A 17,748-nucleotide genomic window follows, 5' to 3' on the forward strand; every position below is an offset into this window, starting at 1 on the left:
CTATGGGGCTGAATGTGTATACAGAGCAAGAGAGAGAGAGAGAGAGAGAGAGAGAGAGAGAGAGAGAGAGATTTTTATTTCTTTTTTTTATCACAACAGATTTCTCTGTGTGAAATTCGGGCTGCTCTCCGCAGGAAGAGCGCGTCGCTACAGACTCTCTCACTTCCTGGACGGACGCGTTACCTCTAGGCCACCACTCCACATATTTAGACAGAGACAGACAGACATGAAGACAGATAGCCATATAGAGATGGGAGTGGTGGTGGAGAAGGGGGAGATGCAGAGTTACTGGCAGGAACGGCTCAGAAATAGATGGACAGATAGAGATAATGAGATAAACACACACACACACACTCTCTCTCTCTCATTCACAAACACACACACACACACACTCTCTCCCTCTCTCTATCCCTCACACACACACACACATCCCTTTTCAGAATTTTTATTCAACCATTTCATTCCTTTTAGGACTAATGCTGAGAAAAACAAACAAAACAAACAAACAAAAACCCACGCACACAAAATCCAAAAAAACCTAATGGAAGAGCATACATCGTACAGCTGGTGTTTTACTTCGAAGCACACTTTCATAAAATCGATGATAATATTATTTGATACTGTACTAATGTGGCAAAAATTTCCTGGTGGATATAAGACAAGAGTGTGTGCACATGGTTGTATACGAGTTCAAAAGGCATTCTGGGAAAAGGAGAAATGGCTCTGAAAATTGTTAACAGTCTTGAGTTATTTTAGGAAATGATTTTACTAAATCAATAAGGCAATTAACTTTACCAAATAAAAGCAAACTGGACTGGACTGGGTAAGAGGCAGGTATGGGCAATATCCAAAGCGTGAGCATGTTTCTAAGTATCTATGTATATGTATGTATGTATGTACCTTTATATATATCATTACTGTTTGTACCTTCAAAGGGAAAAAACAAAAACAAAGTTATACTGGTATATATGTCTGTCATGTAAATTATAAAAAAAAAGAATAAAAAATGTTAAAAAAATAAGTGTGTGTTTGTTTGTGAGTATATATATGTCTCTCTCCATATATACATCTGTGTGTGTGTGTGTGTGTGCGTGTGTGCATGTGTGTGTGTGTCGTGTGTGTGTGTTTGAGTGTGTGTGTGTGTGTGTGTGTGTGTGTGTGTGAGTCTGTGTGTGTGTGTGCATGTGTGTCCTGTGTGTGTGTGTCTGCGTGTTTGAGTGTGTGTGTGTGTGTGCATGTGTGTCCTGTGTGTGTGTGTCTGCGTGTTTGAGTGTGTGTGTGTGTGTGTGTGTGTGTGTGTGTGTGTGTATGCGCATCTGTGTGTGTGTGTGTGTTCGTATGTGTGTCCTGTGTGTGTGTGTGTGTATGTGTGTGTGTGTGTTCAAGGAGAGAACAAAGTGAACTGTGCTTAGCTAAGCTCAACGAGAAAACCCCTCCCCCCAAAAAAAACCTGCAAATGATTTTGACTTGCAACTCGCACTCAAGATGCTTCTAGCAATGAAATTCCATTTAACTCTTTCATCACCAAGTTTCCGGGTGAAAAACACTCCCCAGTGCCAACTAGTTCAGAAACGATGCTCCCAGTCCCAGGCTTCTGTTCATGTAAAAACAACGACAATGGACTTGTTCACCGTTAACTCTTGTCAGGGGTAAAAGGTTAGTCACTGTTCTACTGGTGGAAACCTGGTTGCAGCTGGCTCAGGTTGAATGGGTTAAGTCTGAACTCTGGTCACTACACATGACATTATATGAGACAAAAAAAACCCAACCAAACATGGCACATGTTCACTAAACAAGACATCAGATGGGATAAAAACAAAACAAACATGGCACATGTTCACTAAACAAGACATAAGATGGGATAAAAGCAAAACGAACATGGCACATGTTCACGAAACATGACATAAGACAAAAAAGAAAAACATGGCATGTGTTCACTAAACATTACATGAGATGAAAAGAAAAACATGGCACATGTTCAATAAACACAACATAAGATGGGATAAAAGCAAAACGAACATGGCACATGTTCACTAAACACGACATAAGATGGGATAAAAACAAAACAAACATGGCACATGTTCACTAAACAAGACATAAGATGGGATAAAAGCAAAACGAACATGGCACATGTTCACGAAACATGACATAAGACAAAAAAGAAAAACATGGCATGTGTTCACTAAACATTACATGAGATGAAAAGAAAAACATGGCACATGTTCAATAAACACAACATTAAGATGGGATAAAAGGAAAACAAACATGGCACATGTTCACTAAACACGACATAAGATGGGATAAAAGCAAAACGAACATGGCACATGTTCAGTAAACACGACATTAAATGAGACCACACACCCCAAAAAAAAAACAACCAAAGTTAGCACATGTTCACTAAACACAACATAAGAGACAAAAAGAAAAAGCATGGCACATATTCCTTAAACACCACATAAGACAAAAAAAGAAAAAAGTGTGGTACATGTTCACTAAACATGACATAAGAAGAGACAAAAATAAAAAGTGCGGTACATGTTCACTAAACGACATAAGAAGAGACAAAAATAAAATGTGTGGTACATGTTCACTAAAACATGACATAAGAAAAGACAAAAAAAAGAAAAAGTATGGCACATGTTCACTAAACACGACATAAGAAGAGACAAAAAGTAAAAGCATGGCACACGTTCACTAAACACAACATAAGAAAAGACAAAAAAAAGAAAAACATGGCACATGTTCACTAGACATGACATAAGACAAAAAAAAGAAAAAATATGGCACATGTTCACTAGACATGGCATAAGAAGAGACGCAAAGAAAAAGCATGGTACATGTTCACTAAACACAACATAAGAAGAGGCAAAAAGAAAAAGCATGGTACATGTTCACTAAACATGACAAAAGTAGAGACAAAAAGTAAAAGCATGGCACATGTTAACTAAACATGACATAAGACAAAAAAGAAAAAAATATGGCACATGTTCACTAGACATGACATAAGAAAAGACAAAAAGTAAAAGCATGGCACATGTTCACTAGACATGACATAAGAAAATACAAAAAGAAAAACATGGCACATGTTCACTAAACACGACATAAGAAAAGGCAAAAAGTAAAAGCATGGCACATGTTCACTAAACACGATATAAGAAGAGACAAAAAGTTAAAGCATGGCACATGTTCACTAAACATGACATAAGAAGAGACAAAAAGAAAAAGCATGGCACATGTTCACTAGACACGACATAAGAAAAGACAAAAAAAAGAAAAACATGGCACATGTTCACTAAACACGACATAAGAAAAGACAAAAAGAAAAACATGGCACATGTTGACTAGACATGACATAAGACAAAAAAAGAAAAAGTATGGCACATGTTCACTAAACACGACATAAGACAAAAAAAGAAAAAGCATGGCACATGTTCACTAAACACGACATAAGAAGAGACAAAAAGAAAAACATGGCACATGTTCACTAAACACGACATAAGAAAAGACAAAAAGAAAAACATGGCACATGTTGACTAGACACGACATAAGACAAAAAAAGAAAAAGCATGGCACATGTTCACTAAACACGACATAAGAAGAGACAAAAAGTAAAAGCATGGCACATGTTCACTAAACACGACATAAGAAGAGACAAAAAGTAAAAACATGGCACATGTTCACTAGACATGACATGAGACAAAAAAAAAGAAAAAATATGGCACATGTTCACTAAACATGACATAAGAAGAGACTCAAAGAAAAGCATGGCACATGTTCACTAAACACGACATAAGAAGAGGCAAAAAAAAAAGAACAACAAAAAAAACCACATGGCACACACAAAAACAGCGCAGCTACGTTCAGTCATCTCCCATGAAAAACAGTGAGGGGATCACAATGTGCTTCAGTATTTTTTTCTCCAGCAAGAAAAAAAACATTTCTTTCAACTTTCTTCCGCATCTCAAGTCTCCTTCCCCCTCTCTTTATTATTATTTTTTTTTTTTCTTCTTTGAACCGACAGCCCCTTTTCTTTCATTGAGCTGAAGAAGGTTCTGCTGGCATTAATCGATGGAGCTGCTTTTCTGGGCTCAGCATCAATTGATGGAACTGCTTGGCATCAATTGATGGAACTCCGCATCAATTGATGGAACTGTTTTTCTGGGCTCACTGCCAGTTCTCCTGAAAAAACCCCAACAAAAACAAAAAACAAAACAGATTAACCCCTAGGCTGCCTATCCTTTAACCTACTATCTCTAAACAGAACACAACATCCTTTAATCTGTTATCTCCACTGAAATAGGAAACAAATTAATTTGTGGCTTAAAACACAATAAACGCTACACAAGAGTCAACGGTCATTCAATATGTGTACATAAAGACATGAAATGGTTCTCCCCACACACCCCCACACCCCCTCCCGTAAACGAAGAATGGCTGCCTACATGGCGGGAATAAAAAGGGTCTTACATGTCAAAGCCCACTCATGTACACAAATGAACACGGGTGTCACAGCCAACCAATAAAAAAACAAACAACAACACCCAACAACAATCAAATATTGATACACCATGAAATGTGTGTGTGTGTGTGTGTGTGTGTGTGTGTGTGTGTGTGTGTGTGTGTGTGTAGTCACATTTTGGTGTGTGTATGTAACATAGATGTAATGTTTTACGTTAACAAAGCGTTTTTGTAAAGCCCCTAGAGCAGATTTCTGGATAGTGTGCTATACAAGTATCCATTATTATTATTATTATTATTATTATTAAATGCTTAGATGTCAAATCAGTAAACCACGTGCTTAAACAATCACAGCCATATACATGCAATTATCACAGTAGACATGGAAAAAAATAACTTGAATGGTAACCAAGTGTAAACCACATACACAATAATCACAGCACAAATGCAGACAATAAGTACAGTTCAAGGACAGGCATAAAATGTCATAGTATACTGGAAACACACAGAAAAAGAAGAAGGGGAAGAAGCTGAAGACAAAGGAAGAGGAGGAGAAGAAGAAGAAGAAAACAAAGAAGAAGAAGAAGACAAAGAAGAAAAAAACACAAAGAAGAAGAAGAAGAAGACACAGAAGAAGAAGAAGAAGAAGAAGAAGAAGAAAACACAAAGAAGAAGAAGAAGACACAGAAGAAGAAGAAAACAGGAAGAAGAAGAAGAAGAAGAAGACACAGAAGAAGAAGAAAACAGGAAGAAGAAGAAGAAGAAGACACAGAAGAAGAAGAAGAAGAAGAAGAAGAAGAAGAAGAAAACACAAAGAAGAAGAAAACACAAAGAAGAAGAAAAAAAAGAAGAAGAAAAAGAAGAAGAAGACACAGAAGAAGAAGAAAACACAAAGAAGAAGAAGAAGAAGGAGAAGAAGAAGAAAGAGAAGAAGAAGAAGAAAATACAAAGAAGAAGAAGAAGAAGAAAAAGAAAACACAGAAGAAGAAGAAGACACAGATGATGAAGAAGAAGATACAGCCAAAGAAGAAGAAAAAGAAGAAGACAAAAAAGAAGAAGAAGAAAACACAAAGAAGAAGAAGAAGAAGAGAAAGAAGCAGAAGAAGAACACAATACACAGACCAAGGAATTCAGACAGAACCGAACCCGAACCCGAACCCACCCATTCCTCCATCTGCAGCATCAGGGCGTAGCGTTCGTCCTCCTCCTGCGACCAGCGCGGACCCTCTGCATCGTCGAACTCGGGGGCGTGGCGGTTACCTCCCACCAAGGCGTGGTTCTCTCCCCCGATGTCGGCGTGGCATTCCGGGCATGAGGCCCGCTCGGTCGGCCTCCCGCATTCCCCGATGACGTAGTAGTGGCCTGGTACAGCGGCATCAGAGTCAAACACAGGTTGGGGTGGGGCGTGTGAGGGGAACTGGGGGGGTGGGGTGTGTGTGTGTGTGTGTGTGTGTGGGGGGGGGGTGATGTTTCTCTTCCCATCTACTGACCCCCCACCCCTCGCCCGCACCCCCCCATCACCCCTCACACTCCAAGGCCCTCTTAAGACTATGACCCTTCTTTCTCTTCTTCTACTTCTTCTTCTTCTGCGTTCGTGGGCTTCAACTCCCACGTTCACTCGTATATACGTGAGTGGGCTTTTTATGTGTATGACCGTTTTTACCCCGCCATGTAGGCAGCCATACTCCGCTTTCGGGGGTGTGCATGCTGGGTATGTTTTTGTTTCCATAACCCACCGAACGCTGACATGGATTACAGGATCTTTAACGTGCGTATTTGATCTTATGCTTGCGTATACACACGAAGAGGGTTCAGGCACTGGCAGGTCTGCACATATGTTGACCTGGGAGATCGTAAAAATCTCCACCCTTTACCCACCAGGCGCCGTCACCGTGATTTGAACCCGGGATCCTCAGATCGAAAGTCCAACGCTTTAACCATTCGGCTATGGCGCCTGTCGACCCTTCTTTCTCAATCCGTCTTTCTTACTTTAAGAAGGAAGTTGGCAGAACTGTTAAGATGCTTATTTGTCGATGCAGAGAGTCCGTGCGTGAAGGGCAGTGAAGGCTAGCCCAGAACATCCCCACACTTCCTTTATTCATTAGCTTCGTTCAGTTTCAGTTTCAGTTTCTCAGGGCGGGGGTCACTGCGTCCAGACAATTCCATATACGCTACACCACATCTGCTAGGCAGATGCCTGTCTGGCAGCGTAACCTAACCCAACACTCTTAGTCAACCCTTGAGTGCATGCAAGTGTCTTTGTTTACCTATCAGAGTGGATTTCTTCTACGGAATTTTGCCAGTGGTCAACATTCTCCCTCCCCCCAAAACATGTGATCTGCTGAACATCCAGAACAATTATCGATTTTTACATTTTTTTCTGAAACAAGCATGGCGATTCTTGTGCAGTTGCCAATTTATATCCCTGATGGACGGGCGCAATAGCTTAGTGGTTTAAGCATTGGACTTTCAATCTTAAGGTCCCGGGTTCAAATCACGGTGACGGTGCCTGGTGGGTAATGGGTGGAGATTTTTCCGATCTCCCAGGTCAACATATGTGCAGACCTGCTTGTGCCTGAACTCCCTTCATGTGCACAAGCAAGCAGAAGATCAAATACACTCGTTAAAGATCCTGTAATCTGTGTCAGCATTCGGTGGGTTATGGAAACAAGAACACACGCAGCATGCACGCCCTCAAAAGCGGAGTATGGCTACCTACATGGCAGGGTAAAAATGGTCATGCGCGTAAAAGCCCACTCGTGTACATATGAGTGAGTGAACGTGGAAGTTGCAGCCCACAAATGCAGAAGAAGAAGAAGAAGAAGAAGTAAACCTGTTGGTACAGGATGATGCTACTGAACTTTTAAAATGAAACCTAGAGCTCAGAAAACCTTCATCCTCGTTCACTTCACCTTTTCAATTCTCAAGAGCCAGATATGTGTGTGTGTGTGTGTGTGTGTGTGTGTGTGTTTTCTTCAGTTTAACGTCTATTCACTATAAGTGTTTTTAGACAGAAAGGAGTAAAGTAGTGTATAAAGGAAAGGGAATGCATATGAATATTAGTGTAAAAAAAAGAAAAAAGAAAAAAAAAGTTCATGTTATGTATTAGAGGAAAAGTATATCATAAGAAAAAGTCTAAAGAGGTTGTGGTGTGTATTGAATGAGTTGTCATGGGAAGGAGAATATGTACGATATATGCATATCAACAAGTATTAACCTACAACAATGTAAATATAAATAACAGTATTAACTATAATACATCAAAGGAGGATACCAGCTGGACTGGAGTTTAAAATTTCTGAAAACATTCTAAGCAATGAATAATCATTCAAAATCTCTGTGTGTGTGTGTGTGTGTGTGTGTGTGTGTGTGTATGTGTGTGCGTGTGTGTGTGTGTGTGTGTGTGTGTGTGTGGTGTCTTTCAACGTATTAACAGTAATCTTTAATTACAGCATTTTATGCCCACCCCTCCCCAATTTAACCCCCCCTCCACTCGGATATAATCTGCCTAGCCAAGAATATGATGATACCATTTCCTCCTTCAGGTCTGATGGGCACAACAGCCAAGTGGTTAAAGCATTGGACATTGAATCTGAGGGTCTTGGGTTCGAATCTCTGTAACAGCGCCTGGTGGGTAAAGGGTGAAATTTTTTTTTCTGATCTCCAAGGTCAACATATGTGCAGACTTGCAAGTGCCTGAACCCCCTTTGTGCATACACACACACACACACACAAGATCAAAACGCACAGTAGAGATCCTGTCATCCATGTCAGCGTTCGGAGGGTTATGGAAACAAGAACACACCCAGCATGCACACTCCTGAAAATGAGGTATGGCTGCCTTCATGGCGGGGGTGAATAAACAAAACGTGTCATGCACATAAAACATTAAACGTCCCGAGCGTCTATGCATGCGTGACTTAAACCTGACTGAACGACACAGGAAATAAAACAAATGATGAGCGACCAATGGCAGCTGTTTTAAGTCGGCTCCATCCAAGCAGGCAGCCTCTTGCGCAAGAACACCCCATGTTTGTAAAGCGCTCAGCAGAGCTTGGTCTTAACACTGAGGACAGGCACTATACTATGCCAGTATCCATATCACCATCATCATCATCACCTGGAGTGATGGCCTAGAGGTAACGCGTCCGCCTAGGAAGCGAGAGAGAATCTGAGCGCACTGGTTCGAATCCCGGCTCAGCTGCCGATATTTTCTCCCCCTCCACTAGACCTCGAGTGGTGGTCTGGACGCTAGTCATTCGGATGAGACGATAAACCGAGGTCCCGTGTGCAGCATGCACTTAGCGCACGTAAAAGAACCCACGGCAACAAAAGGGTTGTTCCTGGCAAAATTCTGTAGAAAAATCCACTTCGATAGGAAAAACAAATAAAACTGCACGCAGGAAAAAATACAAAAAAAAAAAGAAAAAGGGTGGCGCTGTAGTGTAGCGACGCACTCTCCCTGGGGAGAGCAGCCCGAATTTCACACAGAGAAATCTGTTGTGATAAAAAGAAATACAAATACAAATACAAATACCTCTGGGGCAGGCGTACCAGCTGCCCGTGGGCAGACTGATGGCCCTGACCACTTTCTCCCGCTCCGAGTCACTCAGGGCCGTGTAGGGGTCCGACACCACCTCCTTCAGCTCCCCCTGCAGCTGCCTCCCTTCCTCCAGGTCGTTCTCCGCCAGGGGCTCTCCTGCCATGAGGCGTCGGATGGTCGCTGCCAGCTGGCGCATCACTCGTGCCTCAACCTGTTGGGGTTTGTGTTTTTTGTGTGTTGAGGTTGGTGGACTGAAGGAAGAGAGGAAGCTTTTGAAAAGAGAGGGAGAGAGAGAGAGACAGAGATAGAGGGAGGGAGAGAGAGAGACAGAGATAGAGGGAGGGAGAGAGAGAGGGGGGAGAGGGAGAGAGAGGGAAAGAGGGAGAGAGAGAGAGGGGGGAGAGGGAGAGAGAGAGGGAGGGGAGAGGGAGAGAGAGAGAGAGGGAGGGAGAGAGGGAGAGAGAGGGAGAGAGAGAGAGAGACAGAGAGAGGGAGAGAGAGAGGGGGGTGAGAGAGAGGGAGAGAGAGAGGGAGAGAGAGAGAAACAGAGAGAGAGAGAGGAGGGGGAGGGAGAGAGAGAAAGGGGGAGAGAGGGAGAGAGAGAGGGGGGGGAGAGAGAGGGGAAGTGAGTGAGAGAGAGGGAGAGAGAGAGAAGGAGGGAGAGAGAGGGGGAAAAGGGAGAGAGAGGGAAAGAGACAGGGGTGGAGGGAGTGAGAGAGAGGGAGAGGGAGGGAGAGAGAGCGGGAGAGAGGGAGAGAGAGAGAGAGACAGAGGGAGAGAGAGAGAGAGGGTGGAGGGGGGGGAGGGAGGGAGGGAGACAGACAGAGACACAGAGAGAGAGAGAGAGACACAGAGAGAGAAGGAGTTGTCTTTCGCATAATAAACATGTTTTCTGACCCAATCTTCAAAATACAAGACTTTACCATCTGTTAAGTTTGTTATTAAAAAAACCCAAAGGTTCCATCAAAATATCTTGCTTAACATGTACATCAGTTTTGTCATAAAATTCTGAGAAGCTACAAAACACATCTTTCCAAAAGGGGGTTGTTATACGTCCTCCAACTGTAATAACTATTGGGCCAAATTCTTGTAACATTTCAACTTCTGGACATTCTTTTGATCATGTAGTTTTCCAATTTGGACGATACGACAGACTGTAGCATTTTTTTTTTAACCATGTGAGTTTTTGTTTCAATGAACTTATCAGTCATATTTAAATCTGTTATATTACGCAAATCGTTAGTAAATCAGAGCCCTAGGATTTTAAACTGTGGTGGATTCCAATTCATTTTCAAATTTGATAAATAAACTGTATCACAATTACGCTTATTTCCCAGCCATACATTGCATGTTTATTCATGATTTAATTTGAATCCTGAAACTGTTTCAAAATCTTCCAGTTCTTTGAATAGTTCTCCATAGGATTTTTTGTCACCCTCTAAAAAATAAGACGTATCATCAGCAAACTGGCTAATCTTACATTCTACCTCTGATATCTTAATACCTTTTATGTTCTTATTTTGACAGATTTTGCAAGCCATAATCTCTGTGCACAAAATAAACAAATAGACCAGCCGCCGTGGCGAAGTGGTTAGCGTCGCGGACTGACGGCTGGGAGGACGCGGGTTCGAATCCCAGCGGAGGTGGGTTTTTCGGCCCGTGGCCGGCTACTACCCAGAATTGAGTGTGCTGTGGGCTTAAATGGGGAGACTGGGACCACACAGTCGAGTGTCATCCGCTTCAAGGATGTGTCTTTGGGTGTGTTGCTCTAATTACCTGACCAACACTGCAAGTGTCTGTATCTCTCTCTCACACACACACACAAAAACCCCATGACACTCACCTGGATATCGTCCTCGCTGATGGCGTGCCTGGCATGCAGCAGGTGGGTGAGGACCCTCAGGCGGGAGAACTCCTGACGCACGTCAAAGTGCTCCTGGTCGCTCAGCATGGGCCGGGGGGTCAGGGTCCAGGTCAGCAGGTGTCGCAGGTCGCCCTGCACCGCGCCGTAGGTGTCGGCCATGTCCGGCCACCTGGCCACCGCACTGCTCACCTGGGGGGGCCCACGGGGAGGGGGAAGGGGGGGGGAGGAAAAGATTATCATGGTGGTGATGATGATGATGACAACGATGATGATCATGGTGATGGTAATGATGATGATGATGACAACAATGATGATCATGGTGATGATAATGATGATGATGATGACAACGATGATGATCATGGTGATGATAATGATGATGATGATGACAACGATGATGATCATGGTGATGGTAATGATGATGATGATGATAACGATGATGATCATGGTGATGATAATGATGACAACGATGATGATCATGGTGATGATAATGATGATGATGATCATGGTGATGATCATGGTGATGGTAATGATGATGATGATGACAACGATGATGATCATGGTGATGGTAATGATGATGATGATGATAACGATGATGATCATGGTGATGATAATGATGATGATGATGACAACGATGATGATCATGGTGATGGTAATGATGATGATGATGATAACGATGATGATCATGGTGATGATAATGATGACAACGATGATGATCATGGTGATGATAATGATGATGATGATCATGGTGATGATCATGGTGATGGTAATGATGATGATGATGACAACGATGATGATCATGGTGATGGTAATGATGATGATGATGATAACGATGATGATCAAGGTGATGATAATGATGATGATGACAACGATGATGATCATGGTGATGATGATGATGATGACAACGATGATGATCATGGTGATAATAATGATGATGATGACAACGATGATGATCATGGTGATGATGATGATAATGATGATAACAACGATGATGATCATGGTGATTATAATGATGATGATGATGATGACAACGATGATGATCATGGTGATGATGATGATGATGACAATGATGATGATCATGGTGATAATGATGATAATGATAATAACGATGATGATCATGGTGATTATGATGATGACAACGATGATGATCATGGTGATGATAATGATGATGACAAAGATGATGCGTGGCCTCCTGGCGACATTGACGGTACCCTGTGGACTGCTGACGCTGGAACTGCGACGGACGAACCCGGGTGTGGCTGTGTGTAGGGGGAATCTAAATGAGCGACGTGGGAGTAATGCCACTGAAACGGTGCAGATGATGGGGCAGCAAAAAAAAAAAAAAAAAAAAAAAGCAAACAACAACAAACAAAATCTCATGACTTAACCACTAAGGCCTACATCACATGAAACTATAAACAGAAGAAGAAGAAGAAGAAGAAAAAAAAAAAAACCCAAACAAAAAAAAAGAAAAAAAAAAAAAGAAGTACAACGACCACACATACAAAGCTACAATTTCACAGAAAAAACAACAACAAAAAACAACGGCCACGGCCACGGCCACATACCTGTCGGAGAAGCTGATTGGCATCCACTGCCATGGTGATCTGATAAAACTGGGTGGCCAGCCGGGATTCGCTCACAACCTCTCCTTGAGGGTACAGATCGGCCACCTGGAAACACATCATATCTTCTTTTCTGTTTTTTGGTCTTTTTTTTTTTTTTTTTTTTTTTTTTAACCCATTCACTCCCAAGGGAGTTTACAGCCTCGGCAGGTTCCCCTACCACACTGATACGGAAAAACAAAGAAAACTTATACTGAAATTGACCATTTTATAACCCTCCAAATTTACAAGTGGGGACACAGCCGGAAATACTGTACGCAGAAGTTGGTTACCTTTGTCTGCAGTTTGTGCGTTATGCAAGAGAAATGTACCGTAAAGTTTGGTCTATAAACCGCTACTTTTTCTCCCAGCTTCAGCCTCTGCGGCTCATACAATGATGCGGCTCATGATGAGGATTTTAATGATCTCAGGAGTGTCACATTCTCGTCTATTCTTAGCTGCCCTTCAACTCACCAAAATCATGTTTTCTGTTCATGAATCTTTAGGACGAGCTTCAGGTTAGTGTGCTAACTGTTCACGTTTTAAAAATCAAATCCGCACACGTTAAAGCCTTCAGATCAGCATTCAGATCTACTCTGCTCAAGTGCACACTCTCATCATGCACCAAAACGTTTGCAAAATAAATAAAACTTCCATGCTTAGCAAAAGAAGTTCCTTTTTGAACAAAAAATTATAATAATGACTGCTCTTGTTGTTGGGTCAGAATATCAGATCAAAGTGCCAAGTTTAGGGAATACAAAAAATATCAATATAACAGTAAATGCAGTTTGCATATAATTAGGCTCCTTTTTTAAATTTTTTTTGTGCCCATCCCAGAGATGCAATATTGTTTTAAACAAGATGACTGGAAAGAACTGAATTTTTCCTATTTTAATGCCTAATTTGGTGTCAACTGACAAAGTATTTGCAGAGAAAATGTCAATGTTAAAGTTTACCATGGACACACTGACACACACACACACACACAGACACAGATACACACACACACACACACACACACAGACAACCGAACACCGGGTTAAAACATAGACTCACTTTGTTTACACAAGTGACGGGCGCAATAGCCGAGTGGTTAAAGCGTTGGACTGTCAATCTGAGGGTCCCAAGTTCGAATCAAGGTGACGGCACCTGGTGGGTATAGGGTGGAGATTTTTACGATCTCCAAGGTCAACATATGTGCAGACCTGCTAGTGCCTGAACCCCCTTCGCGCGTATATGCAAGCAGAAGATCAAATACGCACGTTAAAGATACTGTAATCCATGTCAGCGTTTGGTGGGTTATGGAAAGAAGAACATACCCAGCATGCACACCCCCCGAAAACGGAGTATGGCTGCCTACATGGCGGGGTAAAAACGGTCATACACGTAAAAGCCCGCTCGTGTGCATACGAGTGAACGTGAGAGTTGCAGCCCACGAACGTAGAAGAAGAAGAAGAAGAAGTTTACACAAGTGAGTCAAAAAAAAAAAAAATCCACTCTGATAGGTACACAAATACATCTGCATGCACTCAAGGCTTGACTAAGCACGTTGGGTTATGCTGCTGGTCAGGCATCTGTGTGTAGCAGATGTGGTGTAATGTATATCGATTTTTCCGAACACGGTGATGCCTCCTTGAGTAACTGAAACTGAAACTGAAACTGTTTTGTTGGCTGATGACTAAAATGGGCTAAGCATGTAAGTTTGTTTGTTTGTTTTTTGTTTTGTTTGTCATTTTAGAATTCAAAAGCACTGCTTTACATATCTGTATTCACACTGTACAGCGTGACTGAGCATGTTTTACTTGGAAAGGCAGTTTAAAAATTGAATTATTATAATTATCATTATTATTAGTTTCTATTACTATTATTATTATTACTACTATTATAGTGGAGTGATGGCCAGGAAGCGAGAGAATCTGAGCGCGGTGGTTCGAATCACGGCTCAGCTGCCGATATTTTCTGCCCCTCCACTAGACCTTGAGTGGTGGTCTGGATGCTAGTCATTCAGATGAGATGATAAACCGAGGTCCCGTGTGCAGCATGCACTTAGCGCACGTAAAAGAACCCACAGCAACAAAAGGGTTGTTCCTGGTAAAATTCTGCAGAAAAAATCCACTTCGATAGGAAAAACAAATAAAACTGCACGCAGGAAAAAATACAAAAAAATGGGTGGCGCTGTAGTATAGCGACGCGCTGTCCCTCGGGAGAGCAGCCCGAATTTCACACAGAGAAATCTGTTGTGATAAAAAGAAACATCATTATCACTATTATTACTATTGTTATTATCATTATTACCAATATTATCATAATCATCAGTATTATCCTCATCATTATTGCTATTATTATCATCAACATTATCATCAGTATTATATTTATCATTACTATCATTAATATCAGTATCATTACTATTATCGACGGGCGCAATAGCCGAGTGGTTAAAGCGTTGGACTGTCAATCTGAGGGTCCCGGGTTCGAATCACAGTGACGGCGCCTGGTGGGTAAAGGGTGGAGATTTTTACGATCTCCCAGGTCAACATATGTGCAGACCTGCTAGTGCCTGAACCCCCTTCGTGTGTATATGCAAGCAGAAGATCAAATACGCACGTTAAAGATCCTGTAATCCATGTCAGCGTTCGGTGGGTTATGGAAACAAGAACATACCCAGCATGCACACCCCCGAAAACGGAGTATGGCTGCCTACATGGCGGGGTAAAAACGGTCATACACGTAAAAGCCCACTCGTGTGCATACGAGTGAACGCAGAAGAAGAAGAAGAAGATTACTATTATCATCATCATCATCAATATTATTATCATGATTATTACTACTGTTACTTTTACTATTCTATTCTATCCACACACACAGACGAGTAAAAAACCCAGTAGCGATAGAGGTGGTGGGCAGGGGGGGGCAGAGGGGGAGGGATGGTGGGAAGGAAGGAGGTGACTGACCTTGACCTTGAGTTCCTGCGGCAGACGTCGTTTGGCGTTGTCAACCCGCTGCCGCAGTTCCTCCACTTTGGCCTCGTCGCCACGGCAACGCTGCTTGATGATCTCCATCTCGTTGAGGGCTTCCTTGATGACGTTGCCTGCACAGTGACCTCCCTTTTGATTTTTCATTAATATGCATACGTTTGCAAAAACAACAACAACAACCAAAAAAAAAACTTGGCTTCAACATAAAAATACCTAATTTTGCAAACTAAAAAAAAAGAAAAGAAAAAAAAAAGGCTGCTGGATGCAAGGAGACCACCTGGGACTTTGTATCTCAATTTGTTTCACAGATTGACGGGCACAATAGCCAAGTGGTTAAAGCGTTGGACTGTCAATCTGAGGGTCCCGGGTTCGAATCACGGTGACGGCGCCTGGTGGGTAAAGGGTGGAGATTATTACGATCTCCCAGGTCAACATTATGTGCAGACCTGCTAGTGCCTGAACCCCCTTCGTGTGTATATGCAAGCAGAAGATCAAATACGCACGTTAAAGATCCCGTAATCCATGTCAGCGTTCGGTGGGTTATGGAAACAAGAACATACCCAGCATGCACACCGCCGAAAACGCAGTATGGCTGCCTACATGGCGGGGTAAAAACGGTCATACACGTAAAAGCCCACTCGTGTGCGTACGAGTGAACGTGGGAGTTGCAGCCTACGAACGAAGAAGAAGAAGAAGTTTCACAGATATAATGTGTGTGATGTGGATAGTCACTGCAAGAAAAAGATGTTTTAGACTTCTTTCATTGTGTGGGTGAGTGAACAATTTCAGGTTTATACAAGAACTTATGTGTGCTTTCTGCACTCTCTGATCACAGATGTAAAACTCTGTAATATATCTAAAAACTTCTTAGAGAGGGAGCTTCTGTGAGCTTTGAAGCGCGAACTGAGGCGACCCTTTGCAAAAAGTAATATATTCATAACTTTTGATCTGATCATACTATCCAATTAAAACTTAAGTGTGTGGCATACCTATGATGTGCTCACATTTTCTGCCACATTTCATGATGATAGCTCACACAGAAGCTGAGAAACAAAAATACACCAAAATGTACTACCTTAAACATAATTTAAAAAAAAAAAAAAAAAAAAAAAAAAAAATTTTTTTTTTTTTTTAACTCATTCTACTCCAGGTATGAGTTAACTAATACCGTGATTACTTCCCCTATGGACCAGGTACCAGTATTCTCAAACCAACACACTATTTTAATTTCGTTCAATCTTGTTTGCTACTGTTGGCATTCTTCTTCTTCTTCTTCTGTGTTCACTCGTATGCACACGAGTGGGCTTTTACGCGTATGACCGTTTTTACCCTGCCGTGTAGGCAGCCTTACTCCAATTTCGGGGATGTGCATGCTGGGTATGTTCTTGTTTCCATAACCCACCGAACGCTGACATGGATTACAGGATCTTTAACGTGCGTATTTGATCTTCTGTTTGCGTATACACACCAAGGGGGTTCAGGCACTAGCAGGTCTGCACATAATGTTGACCTGGGAGATCGTAAAAATCTCCACCCTTTACCCACCAGGCGCCGTCACCGTGATTCAAACCCGGGACCCTCAGATCGAAAGTCCAACGCCTTAACCATTCGGCTAAGGCGCCCGTCAAATTAATTAACATTTAAAAAAACCCAACTCATTCTACTCCGGGTACGGGTTAACTCATACCGTGACTACTTCCCCTGCGGACCAGGTACCAGTATTCTCAAACCGACACACTATTCTAATTTCGTTCATTCTTGTTTGCTACTGTTGGCGTTCTAAACTGAACCGTATATGGATTCCAGAAGCATGAAAACGAAGCTTTGTTCGACTGTTTGAATCAACAATTCTCCACTGATTTTCACGGTTTTAGAGAACCACCCTGTTTTGTTTTTGACTCACTTGTGTAAACAAAGTGAGTCTATGTTTTAACCCGGTGTTCGGTTGTCTGTGTGTGTATGTCTGTGTGTCCGTGGTAAACTTTAACATTGCTATTCTCTCTGCAAATACTTTGTCAGTTGACACCAAAATTAGGCATAAAAATAGGAAAAATTCAGTTCTTTCCAGTCATCTTGTTTAAAACAATATTGCATCTCTGGGATGGGCACAAAAAGAAAAAAAAAAAAGAAAAAAAAAAGAAACCTAATTATATGCAAACTGCATTTACTGTTATATTTATATTTTTTGTATTATCTAAACTTGGCACTTTGATCTCATATTCCGACACAACAACAAGAGCAGTCATTATTATCATTTTTTTGTTCAAACAGGAACTTCTTTTGCTAAGCATGGAAGTTTTATTTATT

At 41.8% G+C, this 17,748-nt stretch overlaps 1 protein-coding gene across 3 annotated transcripts in view; it reads right to left on the reverse strand.

Moving 5' to 3' along the window:
* Positions 1-429: 429 nt before the first annotated feature.
* Positions 430-17,748, reverse strand: part of LOC143275199 (NFX1-type zinc finger-containing protein 1-like) — a 71,298-nt gene continuing 53,979 nt past the window's right edge. For all 3 annotated transcript variants that reach the window (XM_076579170.1, XM_076579171.1, XM_076579169.1), the window contains exons 15-20: positions 15,418-15,554; positions 12,431-12,535; positions 10,845-11,054; positions 8,996-9,212; positions 5,621-5,820; positions 430-4,179 (exon numbers count right to left, since the gene is read on the reverse strand). In XM_076579170.1, the coding sequence (XP_076435285.1) occupies positions 4,165-4,179; positions 5,621-5,820; positions 8,996-9,212; positions 10,845-11,054; positions 12,431-12,535; positions 15,418-15,554 (884 nt within the window). In that variant the 3' untranslated portion in view covers positions 430-4,164. The remainder of the gene's footprint in view (positions 4,180-5,620; positions 5,821-8,995; positions 9,213-10,844; positions 11,055-12,430; positions 12,536-15,417; positions 15,555-17,748) is intronic.

This window comes from Babylonia areolata, chromosome 30, assembly GCF_041734735.1.
Source record: "Babylonia areolata isolate BAREFJ2019XMU chromosome 30, ASM4173473v1, whole genome shotgun sequence".
Lineage (NCBI taxonomy): Eukaryota > Metazoa > Mollusca > Gastropoda > Neogastropoda > Buccinidae > Babylonia > Babylonia areolata.